This window comes from Anopheles funestus, chromosome 3RL, assembly GCF_943734845.2.
Source record: "Anopheles funestus chromosome 3RL, idAnoFuneDA-416_04, whole genome shotgun sequence".
NCBI lineage: Eukaryota > Metazoa > Arthropoda > Insecta > Diptera > Culicidae > Anopheles > Anopheles funestus.
In genome coordinates, this window is record NC_064599.1 from 38,910,676 (window position 1) to 38,932,264 (window position 21,589).

Genomic DNA, 21,589 nt, shown 5'->3' on the forward strand with positions numbered 1-21,589 from the left:
CAGAATAACTAACTATTAAATAAACTTATTATTAAGTAATAAACAAATTATGTATAAAATTAAGTAAAAAAATATCAGTTAAGTTCAGACGTTGATATTTGCGATAACTGAACAACTAACCGGTTGGGCTGCGTTGTAGGGTCGAAGATTTTTACATGATAGGACCTGCATCAAACCCCATCTGAACCGTTCGGTTACGTGGTATCTTCTTCTTCTTGGCTTAACGACCTTATAGGTCACGCTGGCCATTTCTGGCTTACTAGACTTATTTTATCACGTAGCCGGATAGTCAGTCCTTGCTACGGGGGAACGGTCCGGATGGGATTTGAACCGGGTCCGGCCGTGTGGACTGGCGCCGTTTATCACATGCACCACCGGACCGCCCCCACCGGGCGGTTACGTGGTATAATGAAGTCTATTAAAGCTACTTATTCTAAGCACGATTAGTAACCAGTAGAACGTTGCACAAAAGCGAAGAAGAATAAACTAAAACCACAGAAACGTATCAAACGTGTTGCAAATGTTTTTTTTTTTTTTTAAATAAAGCCTGTCTCACTCCTCTTTCTTTTTTATTTATCTGCTATTGGCTTTAGCAAATAAGCTATAAAATAGTCATTTAAATTTTTCAATGTTCCATTGGAGATTTGATTAACGACTTTCGCAGTGTATAACAGAATGTCAAAATCGGAATCAAAATACCGGAAAATTTTACAAGAATTGAACGCAAAGTAAGAGAAGCCACAAAAAAGTACATCTCATGAAAATAGATACCATTTGTCTAACACAAACACTGCGAAGATGCGCGATGATATGGTAAGAACATATTTTATATTGCAAAATTTAGATATAACTATGTATTTCATTAAACATATTTAAAGTTTCGATCAATTTCTCTACTTTTCTCATAATATTAAAATTCATAGCTTACACTACTGCACAGTTTTACTGTTTAATGTATCAGTAAGATGATTAATAATTTTCAATAGGCAATGCTTAAAATTATTATAATTAATCACTGAATATTTTTATTAACTTTTCTGTTGTTTACGGTTCGCATCTCGTCAGCATTACGTTTCGTGTTCCATGCAGCGGATGCGCCTCGTCCCATGCGCGCCCTTAGTGAAGCTCTTTGCCGTATGTCCCGCGCAAATCTTGCGCCCGTACGCGTTAAAATCAGAATATCATTGTCAATGCCAGCTCTCAGTTCATTTTTCCGAATGGCCGACAAACAATTCGTTGCTAAATATCGAAATGTAAGGGAATGATTAATGTCTTTCTGTTAGTGTTTAGTGTGAATTTGTACTCACTTTCCTTGTTATCGGTGGTACAGGAGCAGATGCACTTGTCGCCAAGATAGATTCCTTTACAGCCACAGTGTTCACAGGCTGTTTCGCATGGCACACCCCGGACGAATTGATTGCCCTGAAGTTGAAGACCATCCAGCGATCGGTGAAGCATTGATCGATTCACATCAACAATTGACCGAGCTTCTACAAACCCAGCCAACATCAAGAAAGTGCAGCAATACAGCAGAAGAATCGGCCAACGGTAGTTCCACGCGTCACCAGTAATCTTGCAGGTGTATCGATTTAATACCATGACCGCCAGTGTACTATGTGACTTGTGCTGATAAAAGCAGACTGATTGAGAATGTACACCTTTCTCACAATCTACAGCGTCTTTATTACTTCACGCTTCTTACTTCACCCAAGGTTGATCTTGACCGGTGACTTCCGTGATACAAGCTAACTAACGTACATTTCCTAAGGAGGAAGCTCTTGCTTTCCCAAAACACTCCAACAAACGTAACGCGAGCGGCTCTTTGTTTGTTTGTCTTCTTTGCTGACACTAAACTCACCTCGGCAGCTTTCCTTTTGCTGGTAACGTCAGCATATCTTTCCTAAACCAAGAACACGCGGCAAGCGCCACAAGGCGCCTAGGTACAATATAAATCATCCAACAGCACGATACCAACGGAGAACTCATAGTTCATCAAACACTGTCAGATCCCTCAAGATACACATTCAGAAGCTCCCCGACCATGGGTCAACGAGTGGTAACATCACTGATCCTGCTGTTCCTGCAGCTGGGGCTTTTTGCTCTTGCACTTCCAACGGCCATCAACGCTTACGAGCTTACGCTGGAAAGCGAACTGGAAACGGGCATCAAGGATTGGTCGTGTAAATCGTACTGCAATAATTGCAATTGCACGGCCAATTTCGTTCCGGAGGAGAACTTGTGTCTTTGCTACTGTCCAAATCCGGCAGAAAGTGAGTAATGAGTCATTGCATCCTCAAGTTTGTAATTATCTAATCATCGTTTGGGCTTGTTGTTTTCTTTAAACAGAATCACAGTGCTTCCAGTTCGTGCGTGAAACTAACAACATTCTGGGCATCGAGTACGACCTGCAGGTGATGGATGCTGCCGCCACACGTAGCGTTATCGCAATGCAGCGTACTAAACGAAACACAGACCAGTCGCCTCGTCAGAATAGACTGGCAAGACGAAGGGAGCGATTCCAAGCGCGACGAAACAACAGAAATATTCCTAGACGAAGGGTAAGAATTACCATTTAATTTCAAATATATTACAACTCTTCATTAAGTTCTCTGCTAAACTAATTAATATTTTACAGCGCACTACAACACAATCTTCTGTAAAATCTTAAATCGCTACTTAATGGAATACGCATTAGATTACCATAATATAAGCTTAAACATCGACAAATTTACTGTTATATAATTAAATATATGTAGGAAATTGCAACACGATTTGCAAAAATTATAGATATAATATAATTTTAGAATAGGAAACTGCTCATTTCAATAAAGTTGTTATTGAATCATGACGCATATATAAAATTAAAGAAAATTATGAATAAATCAACCCCAATTGACAGAAGTAAGTGTTATTTGCAATAATAGCTAGAAATATAAATTATTAGAAACTAGATATAGAAATTATTTACATTTTTTTGTATACAAATGTAATACAAACGAAATTGTAACACAATCTCTTCAATCGAATTTTTAACATAGCATTTACTTCTATTGATTTCCAATCAGCATAGTTCTGCACAATAGAAAAGAAGAACAGCTATATTAAAATATGAAAAATATACGTTCTTGATTTAATGCAAAGATGCATTGTATCTACAAATAAAAAAAAAAGAACTATAAGCTTTATCGGAGCACGGAAAACGCAAGATCGTAATATCATTAATCGCATTGTTCGTGACTTGGGTTCCTACGTCTTGGAGTCATATTTACCATATTGAATGGGTGCTTTTTTCGGAAATTTCTCGGTAGTTCCTTTGTTTATGGCTTAATGAGTAAGCCTGCTTATTAGTCCAGCTGTCGTCTGCTTGGCATTGACGACTTCGAAGGTTGCCGTTAAAACGGCCAAACTATTCTCACCCTCTGTAAGTTTGCCTAATTTTCTCCTAGAATCTCCAGAAGCATACAGTTTTTTTACTTCACCTATCTTTCACCTCTCTCTACCCTACCTCTACCTCTACTCATTCCAGTTAAGATCGCTTAATATTAATTAGGTATCTTTTAAGAGGGTATCATACTCTGAATACTCCAGAAACTATAATGGGTTATACAATCTTTTTAATGTTTACTTTATCGTTAACGAGCTGAACATATTAGACCGGAGATTCACCGGCGAGGGGGCACATTCCTGTTTTTTCAATTCGATTTCTATTTTTAACACAATAATATCAAATTATAGCATAGTATAGATATAAGATATAATAAGAATAACATAATGTAACGAATTTTGGACACCTTAAACGTAAAATGATTCACTTGTTCAAGTTTCAACTATGTTGTTTTATGATATCATCATTATATTAAAGGTAGATCATCATAGGTAGGTATCATAATAAAAAGGATGATAAAAAGATGAAAAACAGAAAAATACACAAATGCATTTTCTTTTACTTCATTAAGGTTCTTCATATGTTTATAGTCATTCTTTAAATATTCCCAAAAAAAACTCCCAAGATCGCTTTAGTGCACTAAAGCCTTTAGTTTTAGTGTAATTTTTAAATTTTTATATAATTTATCATCTTTAAATTTATCCTGAAATTCTCGAGATCGAGTGAAACACGCTCTGAGGCTCTGCATACTTGGACACCATCTACCGCTCCATTTCATTCTCCAACACCAGCGGGCTTAGATTGACACTCCCGCATGTGGATATCCATTTGGATCAAATATTTTTAGACCATATGCTCTTTTATACCTACCCCATTCGGCCAAATATACGGCCAACTTGTCAAAAATGTGCACACATTGCAATCAGTTTTCCGTTTGAACTGCTGCTCATTCCTCCAGGCGAATGACCGGGCTTCCATTAGATGGATTTTCCAGAGGTGTCAAAATATTGTAGAAACTTCTACGATCGTATCCGACCGAAACGATCGATTTTTGTTGATCCAGATACTTAACATCTTGAATGAATCAACATGTACTTATATATTCGTATTCCTAAAAAAGATTGAAAGAAACAACTTTTTTTTAAATATTTTGGTGCTTTCCAAGTTAATCAAAGGAATGATGTTCTTACTACATGCGCGTTTTTTGGAATAGGTAAATAAATTAAAATATATTATAACCCATCGGTCCTTGACCCATGCTATAGAAGCTAAATATAAACTAACTAGCGAAACAAACATAAAACTTCCGTTTTATTTAATATTTTTTACACTGTACGTACAAACGTCTCAAAAATGGTTTTATTAGCACAAATGGAAAAAAACAAACACTAGAGACATGTTGTTTTCTCAAACAACAACGCGTAGCAGGATTTTGCGTTTGTGTCCTGCTCGTAAACATGACAAAGTTTACCGGTTTTGGCCAACCGAGAGGACGGTATGGCTACCGTTTGCTAAAGGTCAACCAAACAACCTTCACAGAGCGATTCGTATTTTCTTTAAAGCCCAGCAATCCACTGCTGACGCACCGAGTAAATGTGCCTTTCTCAGCAGAACCGACTCCATTTCGCCACCGGTGACGGAACTGAAACGGTCAGCATAGTGATACCATCAGTCAGCAGCTTTTACAGCTAGGGAAGGATGTGTTCGGATCTTGGGAGAAAGTGCCTGTTGGCTTTCTCCATCGGTAGGTGAAAAGTGCAACACTCAGCAGTGTTGGCTAAACAGCCGTGTGATCTTCATGTTTTTTTTTTCGTCTACAGCACTGATCGTCTGCAGTGCGCAAGCTGGCGATGACCATGACGAAAAGCATTGCAACATAAAACCACGCGTGATAAGCTGTGATAAGAATAGTGAGTAATCTCCTCTCAAACGATGCTTCTTGCCGCAACCAACAATGTGTTTCTTTCCAGAGCTTAAGTATAGCGTAGTGGTGGATGATCCCGATGGTGATAAGATCATTTTCAATCATAGCATCGAACGGATACCGGCCACAAAGCCAACCAGACGCACCAGAATGAATCGTGGAGAACGAGTGGGCGCTTTCCTTAATCCAGGACAAAACAGGGCATTGTTCAAGGAGAAGCTTAAATTGCTGATCGCGAAACGGCGCGCCAAGTTGCGACGAGAGCGCAATCGTGTCATGAACAAGCCTGTCGTGCGGTAAAATAATTGAGTAAAAAAAAACTCTAAAAACTACGTCTTTTAACACAAATTTTTATGTTTTCTAAACAATATCAGGGTATTTTGTTTTCTTATTCATTCCAATAAAATTTATTTACACTGTGATCAGTTATATGTGTCAGGTATTTAACAGATCTTCAAGGTTTCCGGAATAGACTGAAAATTTATCAAAAAAAAAGTATTCCTTTATCCGAAAACTAATGTAACGCACTCAATAACTGTGTATTGTTGTGTTTGATGTTTGACCGATTCTCTTTGCTATTACAATCAACCAACACATCGACTCCAATATATTTTTTCCATTTGTTATACATTTGTTAGTCTATGATAAATACGAATTCGGGACAGACTGCATGAATGAAATACGCCAACTTTATCACTCGTTAATCGATTTTGGGATTTTCTATATTATTGATATTATTTGTTTTTTAGTATTTTTGTATTTTTATATGTTTGCTTATTATTTTCACAGTTTGCTTATGATAATTCTTAGACTTTTGTTCATTTATGTTATTTATTATCAATTTTATTTATTAATTTAGCTATTTTTATTGCTTAGCATACGCCTTTCCGCCACTTGCATCGCTTGTATCACTTTAATTCGTACTTTAGAAATGAAAGATCTTTCACTTTTCAAAAATATGCAACAATAGAAAAAAAACCTCAAAGTAATATTAAAACCCAGCTAATGTGTCGAATTATGTTCATTGATAAGATATTTTTACCAACGGTGACCAACATATCCGAAACACCTCAACCACTTTACCACAGACAATGTAAATTCAAGGTACAAAGGAGGTGTTTGTCTTTTACAACACGCTGCTGTATCCACGTCTTGTTAGCTTCGGTATGTTGCAAACAAGTAAGAACGTTCTTACAACCACCTAGTGAGGCTGGTTTGAGTCTGATAATATTGTTCTGTTTTGCAACCTTGATACAACTTACCAGTGGCAATTGTTAGTTGCTTGCACTTAGTGGAAAAGTTGGAGAGTTGGTCATAATAAAAAATAAACCTTCTTGGTTTGAAAGTCTAAACATTCCAAGCGGCGACGTTGATAAGTTCCGCGGAAAAACGACACACCGAACGTGAGGAAATCGTACCGGTTAGTCATTTAGTCCACAGCGAACGAGCGACCATAATGCAGCAACAGCGACAGCGATGTGTTCTCCTACTAGTTGGAACGACCCTACTTCTTCTAGCGTCGGTACATGTTGATGGTAAGTGAACGATCTTGAGCGTCCAACATTGGAACACGCATGCGGTACTACAAAACATGATCTTCTACACTTTCCAGTGGTTAAATCGGCATCCATTTATGCGCCCGATTTCAACGATAGCAGTGCACACTTCCTCGATCAACAGCGATCTTGTCGTGATTTATGCAGCTTCTGCCCAACTTGCAATGGGTTCTACTGTGGTGAAGAGTGCATCTGCGAATGTAGTCAGGATCCGACTGAACGTAAGCAACCCGTTAACCGTTCCTAATCCTATTGCTTTAAAACGTCTGTTTTCTTTGCTCTTGTTCTGTTGTGTAGATGCCAAATGCATTGATCTAATTAGGGCCAACAGTGAAAAGCTTGGGCTGGTGTACGATCTCTTTATCCAACTGCCACAGAAACGATCCACCCGTGCAAGATTTGGACGGCGGGCAATTACGCCGGATGAAACCGGCGCTGCTGGAAAAGCTGGATTTCATAAGATTTTGTTCTCTAACTTTGCCTCCAAAGGTGGTACGACAGCGGTTCCGGTACAGCCCAGCAGTACGGTAATGGAAAATGGCACGAGTGAACGTATCGTGTCTGTGACACGCTCTACCACTAGCGAGGGTTCGATGGAAATGTCGGAAGTTGTAGATCTTTCTACCACGAATGGAACATAAATCAATTAATAATGGGAAAAATACAAGGAATGTACTTTTAAGAGCTGTTGAAATCCTATCAACTGGACTATTAATTATAAGCATATTATGCCCCCTAGTGTTATGATTAATTTATATAATTAAGTAATAAAAGCCTGCAAATACGCATAATGCAAAAAGGACGAATCTTGACTGAATTTTCTGAACCGGTATTCTGATTTATATTTTCTATGTTTCGTATAAAATGAAATAGTAACCCTGCTGGAAGTTATTAGGGTTACCTGTATTAAATATATTTTTATTTGCTGTAAAAGCTACAAATAACTTACTGTGGCCAGTAGCGAGTGTTCGTGAAGGATAAATGCTCAGCAGTGTATTTACTTCTAAACTTCTAAACTAAGTAACTTCACTACATTATGCGTTTCGTTTATTTGTATCTTATTAAAAATTGATAAACATAACTAAAATTTTCCCAAAGACACGTCCATTCCAATCCACTCCAGATAACATTATAACTGCCAACCGGAAGAATTTCAACCAAACGATAGCTGATTAGCAGACACTTAATCGAAAGCACGTTTTAGATTACGCGTATTAAAAAGGTATAAAATGAACAAGGATGATACAATTTCCAGGTCGTTGTTGGTTGACTAACGGGGTGCAAAGAAACGAGAGATGATTTTAAAACGCACATTACTTACCTGTACCCTTGCCGCGGTGCTTTGGTTCAATACCGGGTTTGGACTACCGATCGAAAGTGCAAAGGATGGCACGGATACTATCGCCAATGCGGAAGATGAATATAATCCACAATGTCTACCTTTGGACTACCTCGAAAACGGTGATTAACGTTGAAAATCAATCCACTTCCTGTTCTATTAAGATTTTCCCTTTTGCCGCAGGACAATCCGAGGAAACGAGAGTAAAGCGAGACGATACAGCAATCGTAGCAGCAGAGGAAACAGCAAAGCAAACCGAAGGGGATGAATTGGTAGCTCAACCGGGCTTTGTTGCACCAGCCAGAAGAAGGCGACCCTGTTTCGGTAGAAATAAAAACTTTACGAAAGATTGTGGTCCACGTCGCAAGGTAAGTTCGCAATTCGCAGAAGGAAGCTGTGGGCGGTTTTAACAAATGCTAATGCTTCTTTTTAGGCTTACAGAGTAAAGAATTTTGTCATGGCACCAAACCCAAGGCCTCTCTTTGTCAGACGGGGCAGAGTTTAACACACACACACACAAACTCTAATGGATTAAATTTTCTCTTCCATTTCTTAAAGAGATTTAAAATACAAGCAATTATAATTCAAGCCGACGAGTGTTTCATTTATTGCCCTGTTCTTTAGCATTCAGCGCTAGTTATATTCGCCTGGGTCACGTTAACTACTTGCCTGTGCCATTTATCGTCGTTTTCCCTTGCCCTTCTTTTGCGAATGTCCAGCACTAGAGGAGGCTGCGGCCTGCGATTGTTCGGGTGCTTTAGTTTGTCTACTTTTCAGCATCGGAATTGTCTTGCCAAGATGCATCAATATACTGTCCCTTGAGGCATACTCCGAATTTAACGGGGTGCCATCGTCACTACGAAGCTGTACCCGAATTCGACCTCGGCATTGCAGTTCCTGGAAGAAAATCAGGATTTTAAAATACAATTCTACTCGTTTTTCCACCCATGGGACTATACCCTGCTGCGCTCTCGGGGATACTGTTTCAGCTCAACCAACACGTTCATGTTCAAAGCTTGCAGCACATCTCGTATTTCCTGCGGTGATGGATCATCCACACAGCATTGTTTCGGAATTCGACGACCTTCCTGTCTTGATTTCTTACGATTGATGTATGCAGGATAGATGCAGACCCATCGCTCGCGGTCACTGTGCTTCTTGTCGGGTGACCACGGTGCTAGCGGCGGTGGACCAGCCATTCGCGAACCTCCAGGCTGTCCCGGATGTGCGTGCATCGCTGCCATTTCGATATCGTTGTTATTGAATGGAGCTGGATTTAGAAAATTTAGAGTAAAATCTGAGCTAATACGGTCGTTCTCACGTTCACGCCAAAGAAAAACAACATTCGAAAACACTTCCCTTGACACGTCGTCGTCAATGTGTTCAACAAAGTCAACGCACGTTACTGAAGGCATGCCGCACGACAACAATCCCTTCAGAAAGATCTATTTTTGAATGTCTTCACATGAATCGTCGTTTTGGTTGTTTCAGTTTTGAAGTCTTTGCGTGTAATATTTGTACAAATTATAGGGAACCAAATATAATTCATCATTTTATAGTTTATCGTAAAATGAAATTTGCGAGATATTTTATTCAAACCTACAACTGAAGGGTATAGACGTACGAATTGACAGTGCCTATGTCAAATCAATATGGCTGTTTATCAAAACAAACATTACTTCGTAGGTTTCGTACAAGTTTTATCTAAACTTTCTGAAAATGCTTGTTGTACAAACAAAGTAGAGCTAATCAACCAACAACAACTAGCACGTAGTATGTTTGTAAGTAAGTGAAATAGTGATTTAGCTGCCGGGATTGTATCACGATCTGTCAGCAATTTTAAGAAGAAGAATTATCGACCCGTTCGGAGGAGAAAAAAAAACTAAATTATCTCCATTGCGGACTACTGCAGACTGCAGGGAAGGATTCGCTCGGTATGCGAACGGAGTGCGCAGCGTGTGCGGCAGTTATCGATCGGAGAAACTCCAATAGCGTGATTTTAAACTGGTACAGCACCTAGTATCGGACGCAAACCCTTGGTGTGTGGAGGTCGATCGTGAAAAAGCGTGTGCGCGTGCTATTATAGATCCGTGTTGTGTGATATCCTTGAGATCAACAATGTCGTCGTTCAATATGAATGAATTCAACGAAATTCTGGACAAGTGCCGTGATAAATCATCTCAAAAAGAACAGGATGAGGTGAATGTGGCTTTCGATTTGGTTTCTGTGAATGTATACCCTTCCCGTAAGAACAAACGCTTAATATGTCTTTGTTTTCTGTGTTTATCGTCAGACATTGCTGCAACCGTTCTCGTACATCCAGCAAATACCTGGCAAGCAGGTTCGCTCAAAACTAGCGCTAGCGATAAACCATTGGCTATCCATTCCCAACGACAAACTGGCAGCAATAAGTGAGATAGTCCAAATGCTGCACAATTCTAGTCTGCTGTAAGTACCGTTCCGCGTCATGCTGACTCATGTGTATACGCTGCTTGCTCGTGCCGCGAGGTCGCGTGAAATGTTTACGCCACCAAAGTGCCGTTGATGAGCACCAGCAGTAGCAGAAGCATGTTTGTTTATGTTGAAGGAAAAATGGCACCCTACCTCACCGCATCGTAATGCAGCATGCTTCACAGCCTAAGCTTCCAATACTAATAATGTATTTCGTATCTGGCCACCCCGTCTAAACCGTCCCTCACCCAATCCCCACTGTTTCCCCTGGTTCGATGTGTTCTCGATGTTCTATTTCCAGCATCGACGATATCGAAGACAATTCTATCCTCCGCAGAGGTATCCCGGTGGCACACAAAATCTACGGCGTAGCGAGCACCATCAACGCGGCCAATTATGTCCTATTTTTGGCCCTGGAAAAGGTGCAGCAGCTCGGACATCCGGACGCAACGCTAGTCTACACGGAGCAGCTGCTGGAGCTGCACCGGGGCCAGGGTATGGAAATTTATTGGCGCGACAATTTTGCCTGTCCCACCGAATCCGAGTATAAGCAGATGACGATTCGTAAGACGGGCGGGCTGTTCATGCTTGCCATCCGGCTGATGCAGCTGTTCAGTGACAATCGGAAAGATTTCAACAAACTAACGGCAATACTGGGTCTGTACTTTCAAATACGGGACGATTACTGCAATCTTAGCATGAAGGAATACTCCGAAAACAAGAGCTACTGTGAGGATCTAACGGAGGGAAAATTCAGCTTCCCGATTATTCACGCGGTTCAGACGCAAAAGTACGATAAGCAAGTTTTACGTGAGTATTCGGAGTCGGTGGTGGAAATGTTGGAACTCTGCCAAACGTGCTCGCTACCGATGGTGGTGAGCCGTTCATTTCCTAACGCGAATAATTTATTCTGCTCCTTTCCCATGCTTTCCCGCCACACAGATATTTTACGCCAACGAACGCGCGATGTAGAGGTCAAGAGGTATTGCATTTCGTTGCTGGAAAAGTTAGGTAGCTTTCAGTACACTCGTGACGTACTTGACGCACTCGACAAAGAGGCTCGCAAGGAGGTAAGCAGGGGCAGAAATGCAATATGTGGTGTGCATAGTTGTGCGCACAAAGCCGGGTGAAAATAAAAACGAAACAAAACGTATCGCTAATATTTAAATATCGATTTGCAGGTAAAAAGTCTTGGACCAAATCCAATTATGGAGGCACTACTAAACGATTTGCTTAGTTGGAAACAACTCTCCGACGATGAGACGAAACAACTGTAAAACCGTGCTGCAGAGAAATAGATTCCCCAGATTCATATCACTGATATCCGGTTTTTTTCTCGGGAAAGGGATAAATCGTCTCGATTAAAGCAAAAAAAAAACGGCAGTCAGATTCGATATTAGGGTACACAACGCTTACGGGTTGCGGATTTGTGTGAGCGACAATAACTAGTAGTTCAGGCTATTGTTATTATGATTTCGATGTGGTGCTTAGTCGTTTGCATATGGAGCAAATGTGGTGAAACAGAACGACGAAAGTGTGCTTTATCGCTGCTGCACGGTTAGAAGCTCAGTGATTGAGCTCAGCTCTCGTCTCGCGTTTTTGTTAGCGCAATTGTTGCTGTCTGGTTGTGTAGCTTATTCGTCATTCAAGAAATTGCTACAAAACTATACTAAGTAGTTTAGTGCGAGCCATGCCTTAGCTGTAGGAAAAAAATCGCTATAAATCGAACCACAATTTGATGTAGAACGAATGCTATTGCTGTTCACGCATTAGAAAGTGTATTGCCAATCAATGTTTCTTTCCTCGCAATACAAATGATCTATGTTTCTTTCTAGATTTGCTGTACATATAACTTTATTTCGTTTCATAATGATGGTCAGCTATCGCAGCAAAGGCCGTAAAAAGGGCAACCGTGTGCCGTACATGAACGAACGACTGCTGTACCTGTATCGGTTACGGTACGGTGGCATATGGATTATACTATTAGTTTATTTCAATTATGGCTGGTTTTTATTGTTTTATTTAAGTTTCATACAAAGATTTCGTTGTGTGTTGTTTTTTTTGCACAACTTTGGATAGCCAGAGGGAATATACGAAGAATAGAATGCTTCTAGCAAGATTTAGTAAAGCTTATGTGTGATTATCTGCTACCTGCTACCGTTCAGCCGTTATGCTATTACATGCTCAATGATCTTAAACGTTTGTTCCAAATGAAAAGTATTTAATTGAACGAAACATTGATGTCCACTTAACAAATGAAGATTAAGTTTACACTAAAGCGCTTAACGGATTGCACTCCTTTAGTAAAGGCATTTAATTGCATCTATTTCACAAACGTTCGTAGGTTATAAAATAAACCATCCTAAATATCTGTATGGTGTGTAACAGAGTAAAGTCTTCCGGAAGAAACGTCATTCTTCGTATACAATTAAATAGAATTGTGTTTTAGAAGCTCGCGAGATAATAGATTAAAGCAAAACAAAACAAAATCACACAAAAAAACAGCATTATGCAGCAAAGTAGTGGAATCTTTCCTTTCGGAGGTACCTTCTAATTGCTAGAAGGAAGAAGAAACAAAAACCATACATGCTTGGCTTTAAACTATAGCTCAAACTATGACCCTATGAGCGATACTAGTCGCATACGTGTCTGTAGCAACGAAGGTGATTGACAATAAGCACGCCGCATGTTCGTGCGTTTTGTGAAGAAAGAATTTAAAAATTACAAAACCTTTGCTAACCTTTACCTCCGCCATGCCATATGAACAACGATTCCAAAAGCCCAAAGTGTAGTAACGATGGCGGTTGTTTTCCCAACTCATGCTACGAGCATATCTTCTTAACTTTACAATCGTACAATTAAAAATACATATTTAAATAATGCACTCATTCTCCCATAACTGGTTTCAGTTAAACTTTTTTGGTATTTTCATTCACATATGCCATTTGTTTGCTCTTTTCTTCTATGCCGTCTTTTTTCATGTCTTACCCTACAATCAAACTTGTTATTACGTTACGTTACTTTAACTTTTTCTTCATTAGTTCGGTAATATTTGTCTACAATCGGATTTTGCGGGATAACGTACCCACTTAGCTCACTCTAAACCTTTTTTGTCTCACAACATTATTGCTTCATTTTACAACACTTTTACACATTAGTTGCATTTTACGACATTCACATTGCTATCACTTTTAACCTGTCTGGAAGCGTTCAATCGTGTTTTTCGAGCTGCTTTTGACTAGGGTTTAAATTTTGTATCGTTTGAACCGTCACGATTCACACGTGTTCTCTAATCAGTTTCAATTTCACTGTTGCGCCAATTGACAGTATTCCTATCCTAATTTATACAGAAGCGTTTCAACAGTACAGTTTATATTTCGTGGGAGAATAGTGCAAGAAAATATTCCAATTCTAACTAAATCAGACAATTACTGCCCTAACTTGTTCACTACTAGTTCCGAATCGGGTGTAGTGCGTTAAAAGCGAACACAGAAATTTAAACAAACAATCTCCAAATTGATAGCCAGAAATGTTTGAATGTTTTTTTTTTAAATCGTGGCTGATAGAGCGATACTGTAGAACGAAACGAATAAATCCAAATCACATATCGCTTCATTCCTTCGGTGTGATGTGTCTGGTGCGCGAGAGTAAATGCTGTAACACCGTACAAAACGGTAGAAAGAAAGTCAATCCGGTCTCTTCTCTATCACTCGGTAATCATATTCTGAAAGTCGTTCAGCGAACCGTACGTTTCCGGATCTTCCTGCCGGTGGACGATCTGCGGTGGTCTTGGTAGTGCGAGCGGAACGGGCAGCAGCTCCGGCATCACCGAATGATGCGTTATCAGTGCCCTTAGGGAGGTAAATTCTTTCGTAAAGCCCTGTAACGAGAAGTTCAAATGGCGCGTTAAAAGGGGCAAACCGTCGCGGTAGAAGAGCAAACCAACGCGTACCTTTATTTTGTACCCCCGTATCGTTCTTAGAATTAGGTAGTGTGCCACCTTCGGTGCCGGTGGCGGTACACGTAGCGACAGCGCAAAGCATCCCGGTTTGGTGGTACTTTGGCGCACTAGGAATGCGCCCGGATTTTGGCGCGATAGGACTTCGAGCGAAATTTCGCGCGGTATGCCCGCCTGAAACCAGGGTGCTCCTTTCAGTTCGTGCTGCTCCTTCAGGCTAAGACTATCGTTGCGGAGTGGTACGGCCGGTGGGTAGAGCAGCGTTGTTGCCGTATGATTGTACCGGGGTCCACCGGCATCGAGCAGAACGCTTGCACCAGCTGCTAGTGATGGTCCCGATGACAGTGGACTTCGTATGGTGCTACTGCCAGCAATCATCGTCGTTGCTGTCGTGGAGGTGGTAGTAGATCCGGACAGTTTGCTAGTAAACACGCTCGTCGAGAGAGTCGTTTCGGCCGTATCGGCACAGATACCTTCGTTCACATACCCATCCGAGATCGTCTGGGACGAGCTGGACGAGCTCGATGGAGACGATGAGCTGTGAACCAGTGGTCTGCTGTCTTCTGCCGTCCTTAAAATACCCATCGTAAGTCGTTTCACCTAAAATTATAACCTTGGTTAAGCAGCTATCTAATGGAATAGCCTTGCGTCTAATGGAATTGAACAGTTTAATCCCTCCTTACCAGCGGTGGCTTTTCGGTTAGTTTGCGGCAGGTATTCAATTCCGTCGGTGAGTTTTCCTCCTCGGAGCTGTTGGCTGTCCGCGGCACATCCAGCAGATTGTTGGTGGTACGGTGGAAGAACACGGTCGTCCCTACGCTTCCGCCCGTACCTCCCGTACCGCTGCAGATGGTAGCCTTGGCCGTGCGGGAGGTGGGTGTGCTAGTCGATAATGGTGTCGCCGTTCCCATGCCCCCCATCAACCGGGGTAGATTGTTTGGTGTCGTTTCGATCTGGTTGCTGTTGATGGCGGTACAGTTCATATTGTGGGTTCGCACTCACATCACATCAGCGGCAGCATGGTTTCGGTTGATGAGACGGTACAAACTATAAAAGCAAAATGAGAGAGGGAAAATGGTTCAATATCTTGCTTTGGAAGTCATTTTGTAATAATATTTATTTTAATAATTGAGCAGTCCAAAATTGCTCGAAAATATGTGAGTCATATAATCGTTTTTTATTCGGCAGATCTCGCGAGATGGGACATACAGATCTAGGGACGAAAAGATAATTGATGGATCATTTTCGTCTAACAGGTTTGAAGATAGGCATATAGTATGAGCAGCGTGAGAGGAAATTCATTAGTTTCAAGTCCCAATACCTGGCAATGAGTGAGTTAGGGTTGGACCTCATGACCTGGACGCAAGATTTTCCGGAGACTAGTCTTAGGATAAGAGCAAAGGTCGACGGCTACATAATGCAGGAAAACTCTACTGTTGAACCAGCAAAATTGCATTATCAAGCCTTCACACATAGCAGGGACTCGGTGATGCATGTGTAAAACAGCGCCAGTTCCACACGACAGGACCAGGGACAGGGTTTCAAATCCCATCCGGACCGTCCCCCCGTAACAAGAATTGACTATCTGGCTACGTGGTAAAATAAGTCTATTAAGCCAGAAATGATCGGCATGAGCTCTAAGGTCGTTAAGCCAAGAAAAGATATAGGAAGAGAGAGAGAGAGAGAGAGAGAGAGAGAGAGAGAGAGCCTTCAGACATAAGGGATCAGCAAAGTCATATGGCAGCATAGTCTGGATAAAACATGAGTTTATGACACATTATGTTCTGTGAAATCTAGACTAAGCATACAAAACTTGTAGGAATGAAAATAATCAACGTCACATAACAGGTGCTGGTAGGTACAAAACTCTTAAGGTCCTCTGCTACCACCATGGGGCTGTGCCAAGGAAATTGACAAAATTGTTTATAGTACTCTTTTATACTGGAAACTTCAGGGACATTCTGTGCATACCCTGATGATATACACATTTTCGGTACTCCTATGTAGTAGATGCTTACTACAGGATCGTGAAAGCGGTTTAGAACTTCGGATTGGAAACGAGGTAATGCAAACCTCGTCTATTAACAAATCCCAAATTACATTTACACATACAAATTTGGTGTAATCATCCAATATTTTAATGATACTATGTCTCACCTCTTTCCCCAAAAATTGGTATGAGATGAAACAAAAAACATACAATACAGTCAGTCTTCTGTAGATTACACATCGCATTGTTGTAAAAATACGAGATAGGCTGTCAACCGCTTTTCACACAGTCTGAGAACCCCACTCTCCTCCACTCAAAAAATCCTGTCGCGATGATCGAAGCTAGGAATATATAGATCCTATATAGTTTCAGCACATACGCCTCTGAGACATAAACTTTGGCTAAATATGACGATCTTTGTCGAGCTTAAAAAAGAAAATACTCAGGAAGACTGTTGACTCCGTATCTGTAGAAAGTAAATGGAGGACCAACTATAAAATTAACTTAGTCACTATCGTTCAAAGAAAAAGACTCGTCGGGTGCCGATGGACAGGTCATGTCTTTCGAATGGCCACCCATATGGAGTATTAAGCTTCCACAAGAAAGGACGGGAAGCACGTGTCTTTTAAACCTCTTGGTTCTTCAAGCAATATCGCGGAATGGTTATAGTGCCGGATAAGTAAGTTAGTAGAACATAACTAATGAATAACTTATACTTATTTAAAATTTGAATAAGAACAAAAGAAATATAAAAAATAATATGAATGCATTAAAGAAATAACAGTATTTATATATTATTAATATAAATATTTCTATTATGTTCTATAAGAAATATCTTCCAAAAAACCTAACTACCCTTATCAAGCATCTTTAAATGCTAACCTTGTATTCAGAACTGATTAATTTATCACGATTGGCGACTCTTGGCGCGATTGGTCTGTCATTGGTCATTTGTTGAAACGTGAACCTTCTCACCTAATGGCCGTCCATGTCAAGAGCCACATTAGTGCGTAACGCTTCCGCTTTTTCCGCAAAAAAAAACCGTAAACGAAAGGAAGGAACTACTTTGCACCGTTCCGCGACCGGCTTGTTGATTGTTCGATTCATCAATCATAATTATCAACGGAAACTGGTAAATGGAGCCAATGCCTCTGTACACAGTGTGGATTAAACAAAACACACAATCGAATGGCCACATTGTGTTGAGATTGGCAGAAAATGGTTCACGGATATGGTTCACGTGCACTCTACATACCTTCGTGTCCGATTAGCGATTGTGCCATTTTGTGACAGGCGGAAGAAAGGAGTTCGTTCTTGAGGAACGGATTAGAAGGCTGAAAAGGGTGTTTTTGGGGGGAGAAGGGTAAGTAACAACTACCCTGTTCCCATCAGTCCGTCACAGTGAAATGGGATAGTAGGTTGGAAATGGATCTGTAAGGAACCAACATGATGCTCGCTGGCTAGTTCATTAGATGCTGACGGAATCACTCAGCAGTTTGCTAATATAAATGACTTCAAACGACCATATCTGTGCTTTGTCGGCTCTTCAAGGGCACTTACGTTAATTGGATTAATGCTCTACTGGTCGAAGAATAGATAGGAATGATTGATATGGCTAGTTTTTCTTTTTAGATGATTGTTAAATTTGGAACACGTTTACATACATTAAATGTTAACAATAATTGAAATATGCTGCCATTTTCTTGCATATATAAACATTAACTTGCAAGTAACTACATTAGTAACATTTACATCAAATGCATTCTAGTTGATCAATTAGTGAATTCTTTAGTGATTTTTTTTATTGAGATTTATTCGTTTCCAATTGCAAATGTAGCTGCACGTTTTTATAAATTTCAAATTTATAAAAATATTTTCAGAAGTTTTTCCGAGGAACCATAAAGGCATCGAAAGGTTTTTGTGATAGAACCAAATTCCCAATCAAATACCAATCATCTATCCGCCACCGAACGAATCAATTTTCAATTGTTTTCAAGTGTTGTAAGGCTCGTGAGATAAAGGCCACTGCAAAATGGCACTTTTTTCTATCTCCTTTCTTATCAGAAATCAGTAAAATCGAACGAAGCCAAATGTCGCCCCAAAGTGCACGACTCCTCAAACGTACCGGGCGTTAATGGTATTAATTTATTCGTTTCCCGTTTTGGCGAATATCTGGTCGAGATTTCATTACTTAGCGAAAGTGGTTTCCCAGCTCAGACAACGTACAAAGTGCAGCGAGGTGAAACAGCGCACAAAAGGGCAAACCCTGAAGGATATGCAGAAGATGCCACCGTAACTCGCCTGATGTTGGTAAGATTTCCTCTTCTTTTGCAGACCATTGGACACGATGGTGTCATTAATTAAAATGAAACAATGGGGTGCAAATTCTCACGCCACCTAAAACCTAGCCAGAAGACGATGTGGTTTGCAAGAATTGTTATCCTTGCAAGTTATCTGGCCGTTTAAAGGGGATTGCATTTAGGGTGGAAATGGTGTAAACATTGCAACAACGTTAGCGCTGGGAAACTCCGCCCGTTTCGTGGGGTTGAAAGTTTTAATTTTAATTCGCTGATTATTTGCCTAATTGATGGTGTCGGTGGGTACTCATTGCATCCCTCCCAAAGCTACAAACGCACCGAAAAGCTGGTCCGGGTGACAACCCAAAATGCAAAATGGAGTGAATGTAAAATAAATCGAGCACCGGACAAATTGAATCATGTAGCTAATTGCGGTATTAGCTAAACTTGTTTGCTCCAACCAACTTTTCGTCCCTTTTATTCATTTGCTTTTGCTGAAGGATGCTGTAAACTGGATGGGTTTAGTGGTTGCATTGAGATACTAACCAAGACCAACTAGAAAAAAAATAATAGTCCAACAAAAACTTCTAGATCTTCACCTACTTTACCACGAGTGTCCTTGAGTAGGGGAATGGAAGATGACCCCACTCTGGCTGGATGGAAACTAATTTAAAGTTTCTTTAGTTTTGGAGTGGATGTACACTCATTCCTCATTCCCTAACACCTGCTTCACTCCTCTGTAATAGTCACCTTACCGGTAAGCTAGGAATTCTCTCGTGACCGTTTTCCATTCGTACCAAGCTTGCAAGGGTTGTTTTCGGTATCCCTTTAACCGTCTACCGGCACTAGTATTAGTAGCGGCAACAAAATTGCACTTGCTGCAAAAGTTGGAATGTTCTGATGCACCGATGATTCAATTGGTAATACCTAAAGAGGGCCAAAGCAACGAGAGCTTCCTTTCGGGAAGTAGCGTGCCCGAGTGGTTAAGGTACGGAAGACTCTTTAGAGATATCAAATTAATTTGATAATAAATTTTCTCCCAACAAACCAGAAGGCGACCCTGTTCAGCATAGTTCGCTCTACGCCCTCTGTTCTAGGGGTAACAAACGCTTTGTCAACCGTTCCTACCGAACAGACGGTCGTGAAATGTTCAACGCCGTGAAGATGCTTCTTCAGTACACACGGTCAATCATGGGGGAGCTTGTGTCTCATGCGAGAAGAAAGCCCCAAACGCTAAAGAACGCTCCATGCAGCTTCTCCAGAAACAGTTTTCCAACGGTTGAAGACAACATCGTATCCATGCGCACCTTCCGATCCGGTGAAACATATTTGACACGTCCTTTTTTACCTTTCGCTTCGGAACAAGCTAAACGACTAACCGTCCGACAAAGTGCTCCAACTCCTGGGTGACCTGGGGATGGGAGTCCATTGTGTTTGTATCATGGTGATTTGCGGGGAAGCAATCCACCGGGCATGGTGGGTCGAAACTGCTGGTTCAGCATTTGTTCGAGCATTTGTTTGCCTCTGACCTACTGGCCATATTTTTGCAGCACCGAATCGGAATCATGTAATGGATGTAACATGCAGACATTCCTTTCGGTGTCTATGTGTTTTTTTGCTGTTCTCTCTTTCTCCCTACGATCCTAGTTCCCGTTTCATTCCAGCTGACGCTTTAGCGTGACAATGCAACATTCGAACTCATCCGCACCGGATGCAGACACTGGGGGTTGAATAATTTTGCATAATAAATGCATTCCTTTCAGCTTTGGTGTTGTGTTTTGAAAGAGTCTGAACCGAACGGATACATCCTATCTTACGTCGAATGTAAAGACGTACAGTTGATGGAATTAAAAATGATATAATTTCGAATTTAAAATGTAATTGTAGCTCGCTTTAAAACTTATCGGCACGGAAAGACAATGATTTAATTTGATTTAATTATGAATGGAAAATTCAATCAAACCGTACCTGGATGGGGGAACAAACAACGTTGCCTAAATCACATTTTCTTGATCATTTTGATTTTGATCAATTTAACGGTTAGATTTTTACCTATGTTAAATGGTCAAAATAAGTCTAGAAGAATATACAATAGTTACCAGAACGACTTTATTCATCGGACACGGAGTGAGACGCCATGTACATAAAGCTGCATTGGTTCAATGATTCCTGCCTGCCTTTTCAACAAATCGCTGCAAGGAGTTGCCTGGCTGTTTTCGCAGGAGTTGTTACAAATTAATTTATAATGAAGGCAAATTTTGTTTGTGCACAAATAACTACAAAACTACCACTTAAAAATTCGTATGAAAAATCGTTAACATCTGTCTATTTCCATCAAGTTCTGGGATAGATTTTTTTACTTTTGTTTGTGGAACTAAGCTTGGCTATTGTTCTGAAATATAATATCAACTATTTCAATTTAGAATTATTATAACATTATTAGTTAAAATTATTTCCAAAGGGCGAACACTACAATCCGCTATAACTTTCAAACGACGTGAATTAGACACTCGAGTTCGGGCAAGGCTTTTAATTGAAACTTTGAAAAAATAAATCTATGCAATATTCATCTAGAAACTCATATGGCGGGGTTGTCCTTGTACTTCTTTCTGGAAGTTTTATTTAACTTTCCAATACGCTTTAAACAGGAACACTATCAATAAATCATTTCAGTTTTTCAAAAAAAAGA

General features: G+C 40.4%; 4 protein-coding genes across 6 annotated transcripts in view; 2 read left to right on the plus strand and 2 right to left on the minus strand.

Annotated features, from left to right (window-relative positions):
* The first annotated feature begins 8,160 nt into the window (after positions 1–8,160).
* LOC125767303 (uncharacterized) lies at positions 8,161–8,773 on the plus strand. The gene is made up of 3 exons (XM_049433748.1): positions 8,161–8,326; positions 8,388–8,572; positions 8,638–8,773. Exons 1-3 carry the CDS (start codon positions 8,161–8,163, stop codon positions 8,707–8,709), a joined length of 423 nt encoding a protein of 140 aa, XP_049289705.1. The 3' UTR covers positions 8,710–8,773.
* An 8-nt stretch (positions 8,774–8,781) lies between these two features.
* LOC125771247 (signal recognition particle 19 kDa protein) lies at positions 8,782–9,586 on the minus strand. The gene is made up of 2 exons (XM_049441658.1): positions 9,164–9,586; positions 8,782–9,101 (listed from the first exon to the last, which is right to left on the minus strand). The coding sequence occupies exons 1-2, from the start codon at positions 9,446–9,448 to the stop codon at positions 8,883–8,885; spliced, it is 504 nt and encodes a 167-aa protein (XP_049297615.1). The 5' UTR covers positions 9,449–9,586; the 3' UTR covers positions 8,782–8,882.
* Positions 9,587–9,861: 275 nt separating this feature from the next.
* On the plus strand, positions 9,862–13,139 carry LOC125771245 (terpene synthase). Its single transcript, XM_049441656.1, has 5 exons — positions 9,862–10,403; positions 10,498–10,652; positions 10,957–11,465; positions 11,598–11,725; positions 11,837–13,139. The coding sequence occupies exons 1-5, from the start codon at positions 10,323–10,325 to the stop codon at positions 11,930–11,932; spliced, it is 969 nt and encodes a 322-aa protein (XP_049297613.1). The 5' UTR covers positions 9,862–10,322; the 3' UTR covers positions 11,933–13,139.
* LOC125771243 (EGFR adapter protein-like) overlaps positions 12,708–21,589 on the minus strand; it is a 74,886-nt gene continuing 66,004 nt past the window's right edge. For all 3 annotated transcript variants that reach the window (XM_049441655.1, XM_049441654.1, XM_049441653.1), the window contains 3 exons: positions 15,297–15,660; positions 14,608–15,213; positions 12,708–14,535 (listed from right to left, as the gene is read on the minus strand). In XM_049441655.1, the coding sequence (XP_049297612.1) occupies positions 14,362–14,535; positions 14,608–15,213; positions 15,297–15,596 (1,080 nt within the window). In that variant the 5' untranslated portion in view covers positions 15,597–15,660 and the 3' untranslated portion in view covers positions 12,708–14,361. The remainder of the gene's footprint in view (positions 14,536–14,607; positions 15,214–15,296; positions 15,661–21,589) is intronic.

What these genes read in the sequence shown, in the direction of transcription:
- LOC125771247 (XM_049441658.1), bottom strand. Translation starts at nt 9,448, where the DNA reads ATGGCAGCGATGCACGCACATCCGGGACAGCCTGGAGGTTCGCGAATG. An exon ending in ATCCCCGAGAGCGCAGCAGG is followed by an intron (nt 9,102 to 9,163) that starts GTATAGTCCCAT and finishes ATTTTCTTCCAG; the next exon opens with GAACTGCAATGCCGAGGTCG.
- LOC125767303 (XM_049433748.1), top strand. Translation starts at nt 8,161, where the DNA reads ATGATTTTAAAACGCACATTACTTACCTGTACCCTTGCCGCGGTGCTT. An exon ending in TTTGGACTACCTCGAAAACG is followed by an intron (nt 8,327 to 8,387) that starts GTGATTAACGTT and finishes CTTTTGCCGCAG; the next exon opens with GACAATCCGAGGAAACGAGA. An exon ending in ATTGTGGTCCACGTCGCAAG is followed by an intron (nt 8,573 to 8,637) that starts GTAAGTTCGCAA and finishes GCTTCTTTTTAG; the next exon opens with GCTTACAGAGTAAAGAATTT.
- LOC125771245 (XM_049441656.1), top strand. Translation starts at nt 10,323, where the DNA reads ATGTCGTCGTTCAATATGAATGAATTCAACGAAATTCTGGACAAGTGC. An exon ending in CTCAAAAAGAACAGGATGAG is followed by an intron (nt 10,404 to 10,497) that starts GTGAATGTGGCT and finishes GTTTATCGTCAG; the next exon opens with ACATTGCTGCAACCGTTCTC. An exon ending in CTGCACAATTCTAGTCTGCT is followed by an intron (nt 10,653 to 10,956) that starts GTAAGTACCGTT and finishes TTCTATTTCCAG; the next exon opens with CATCGACGATATCGAAGACA.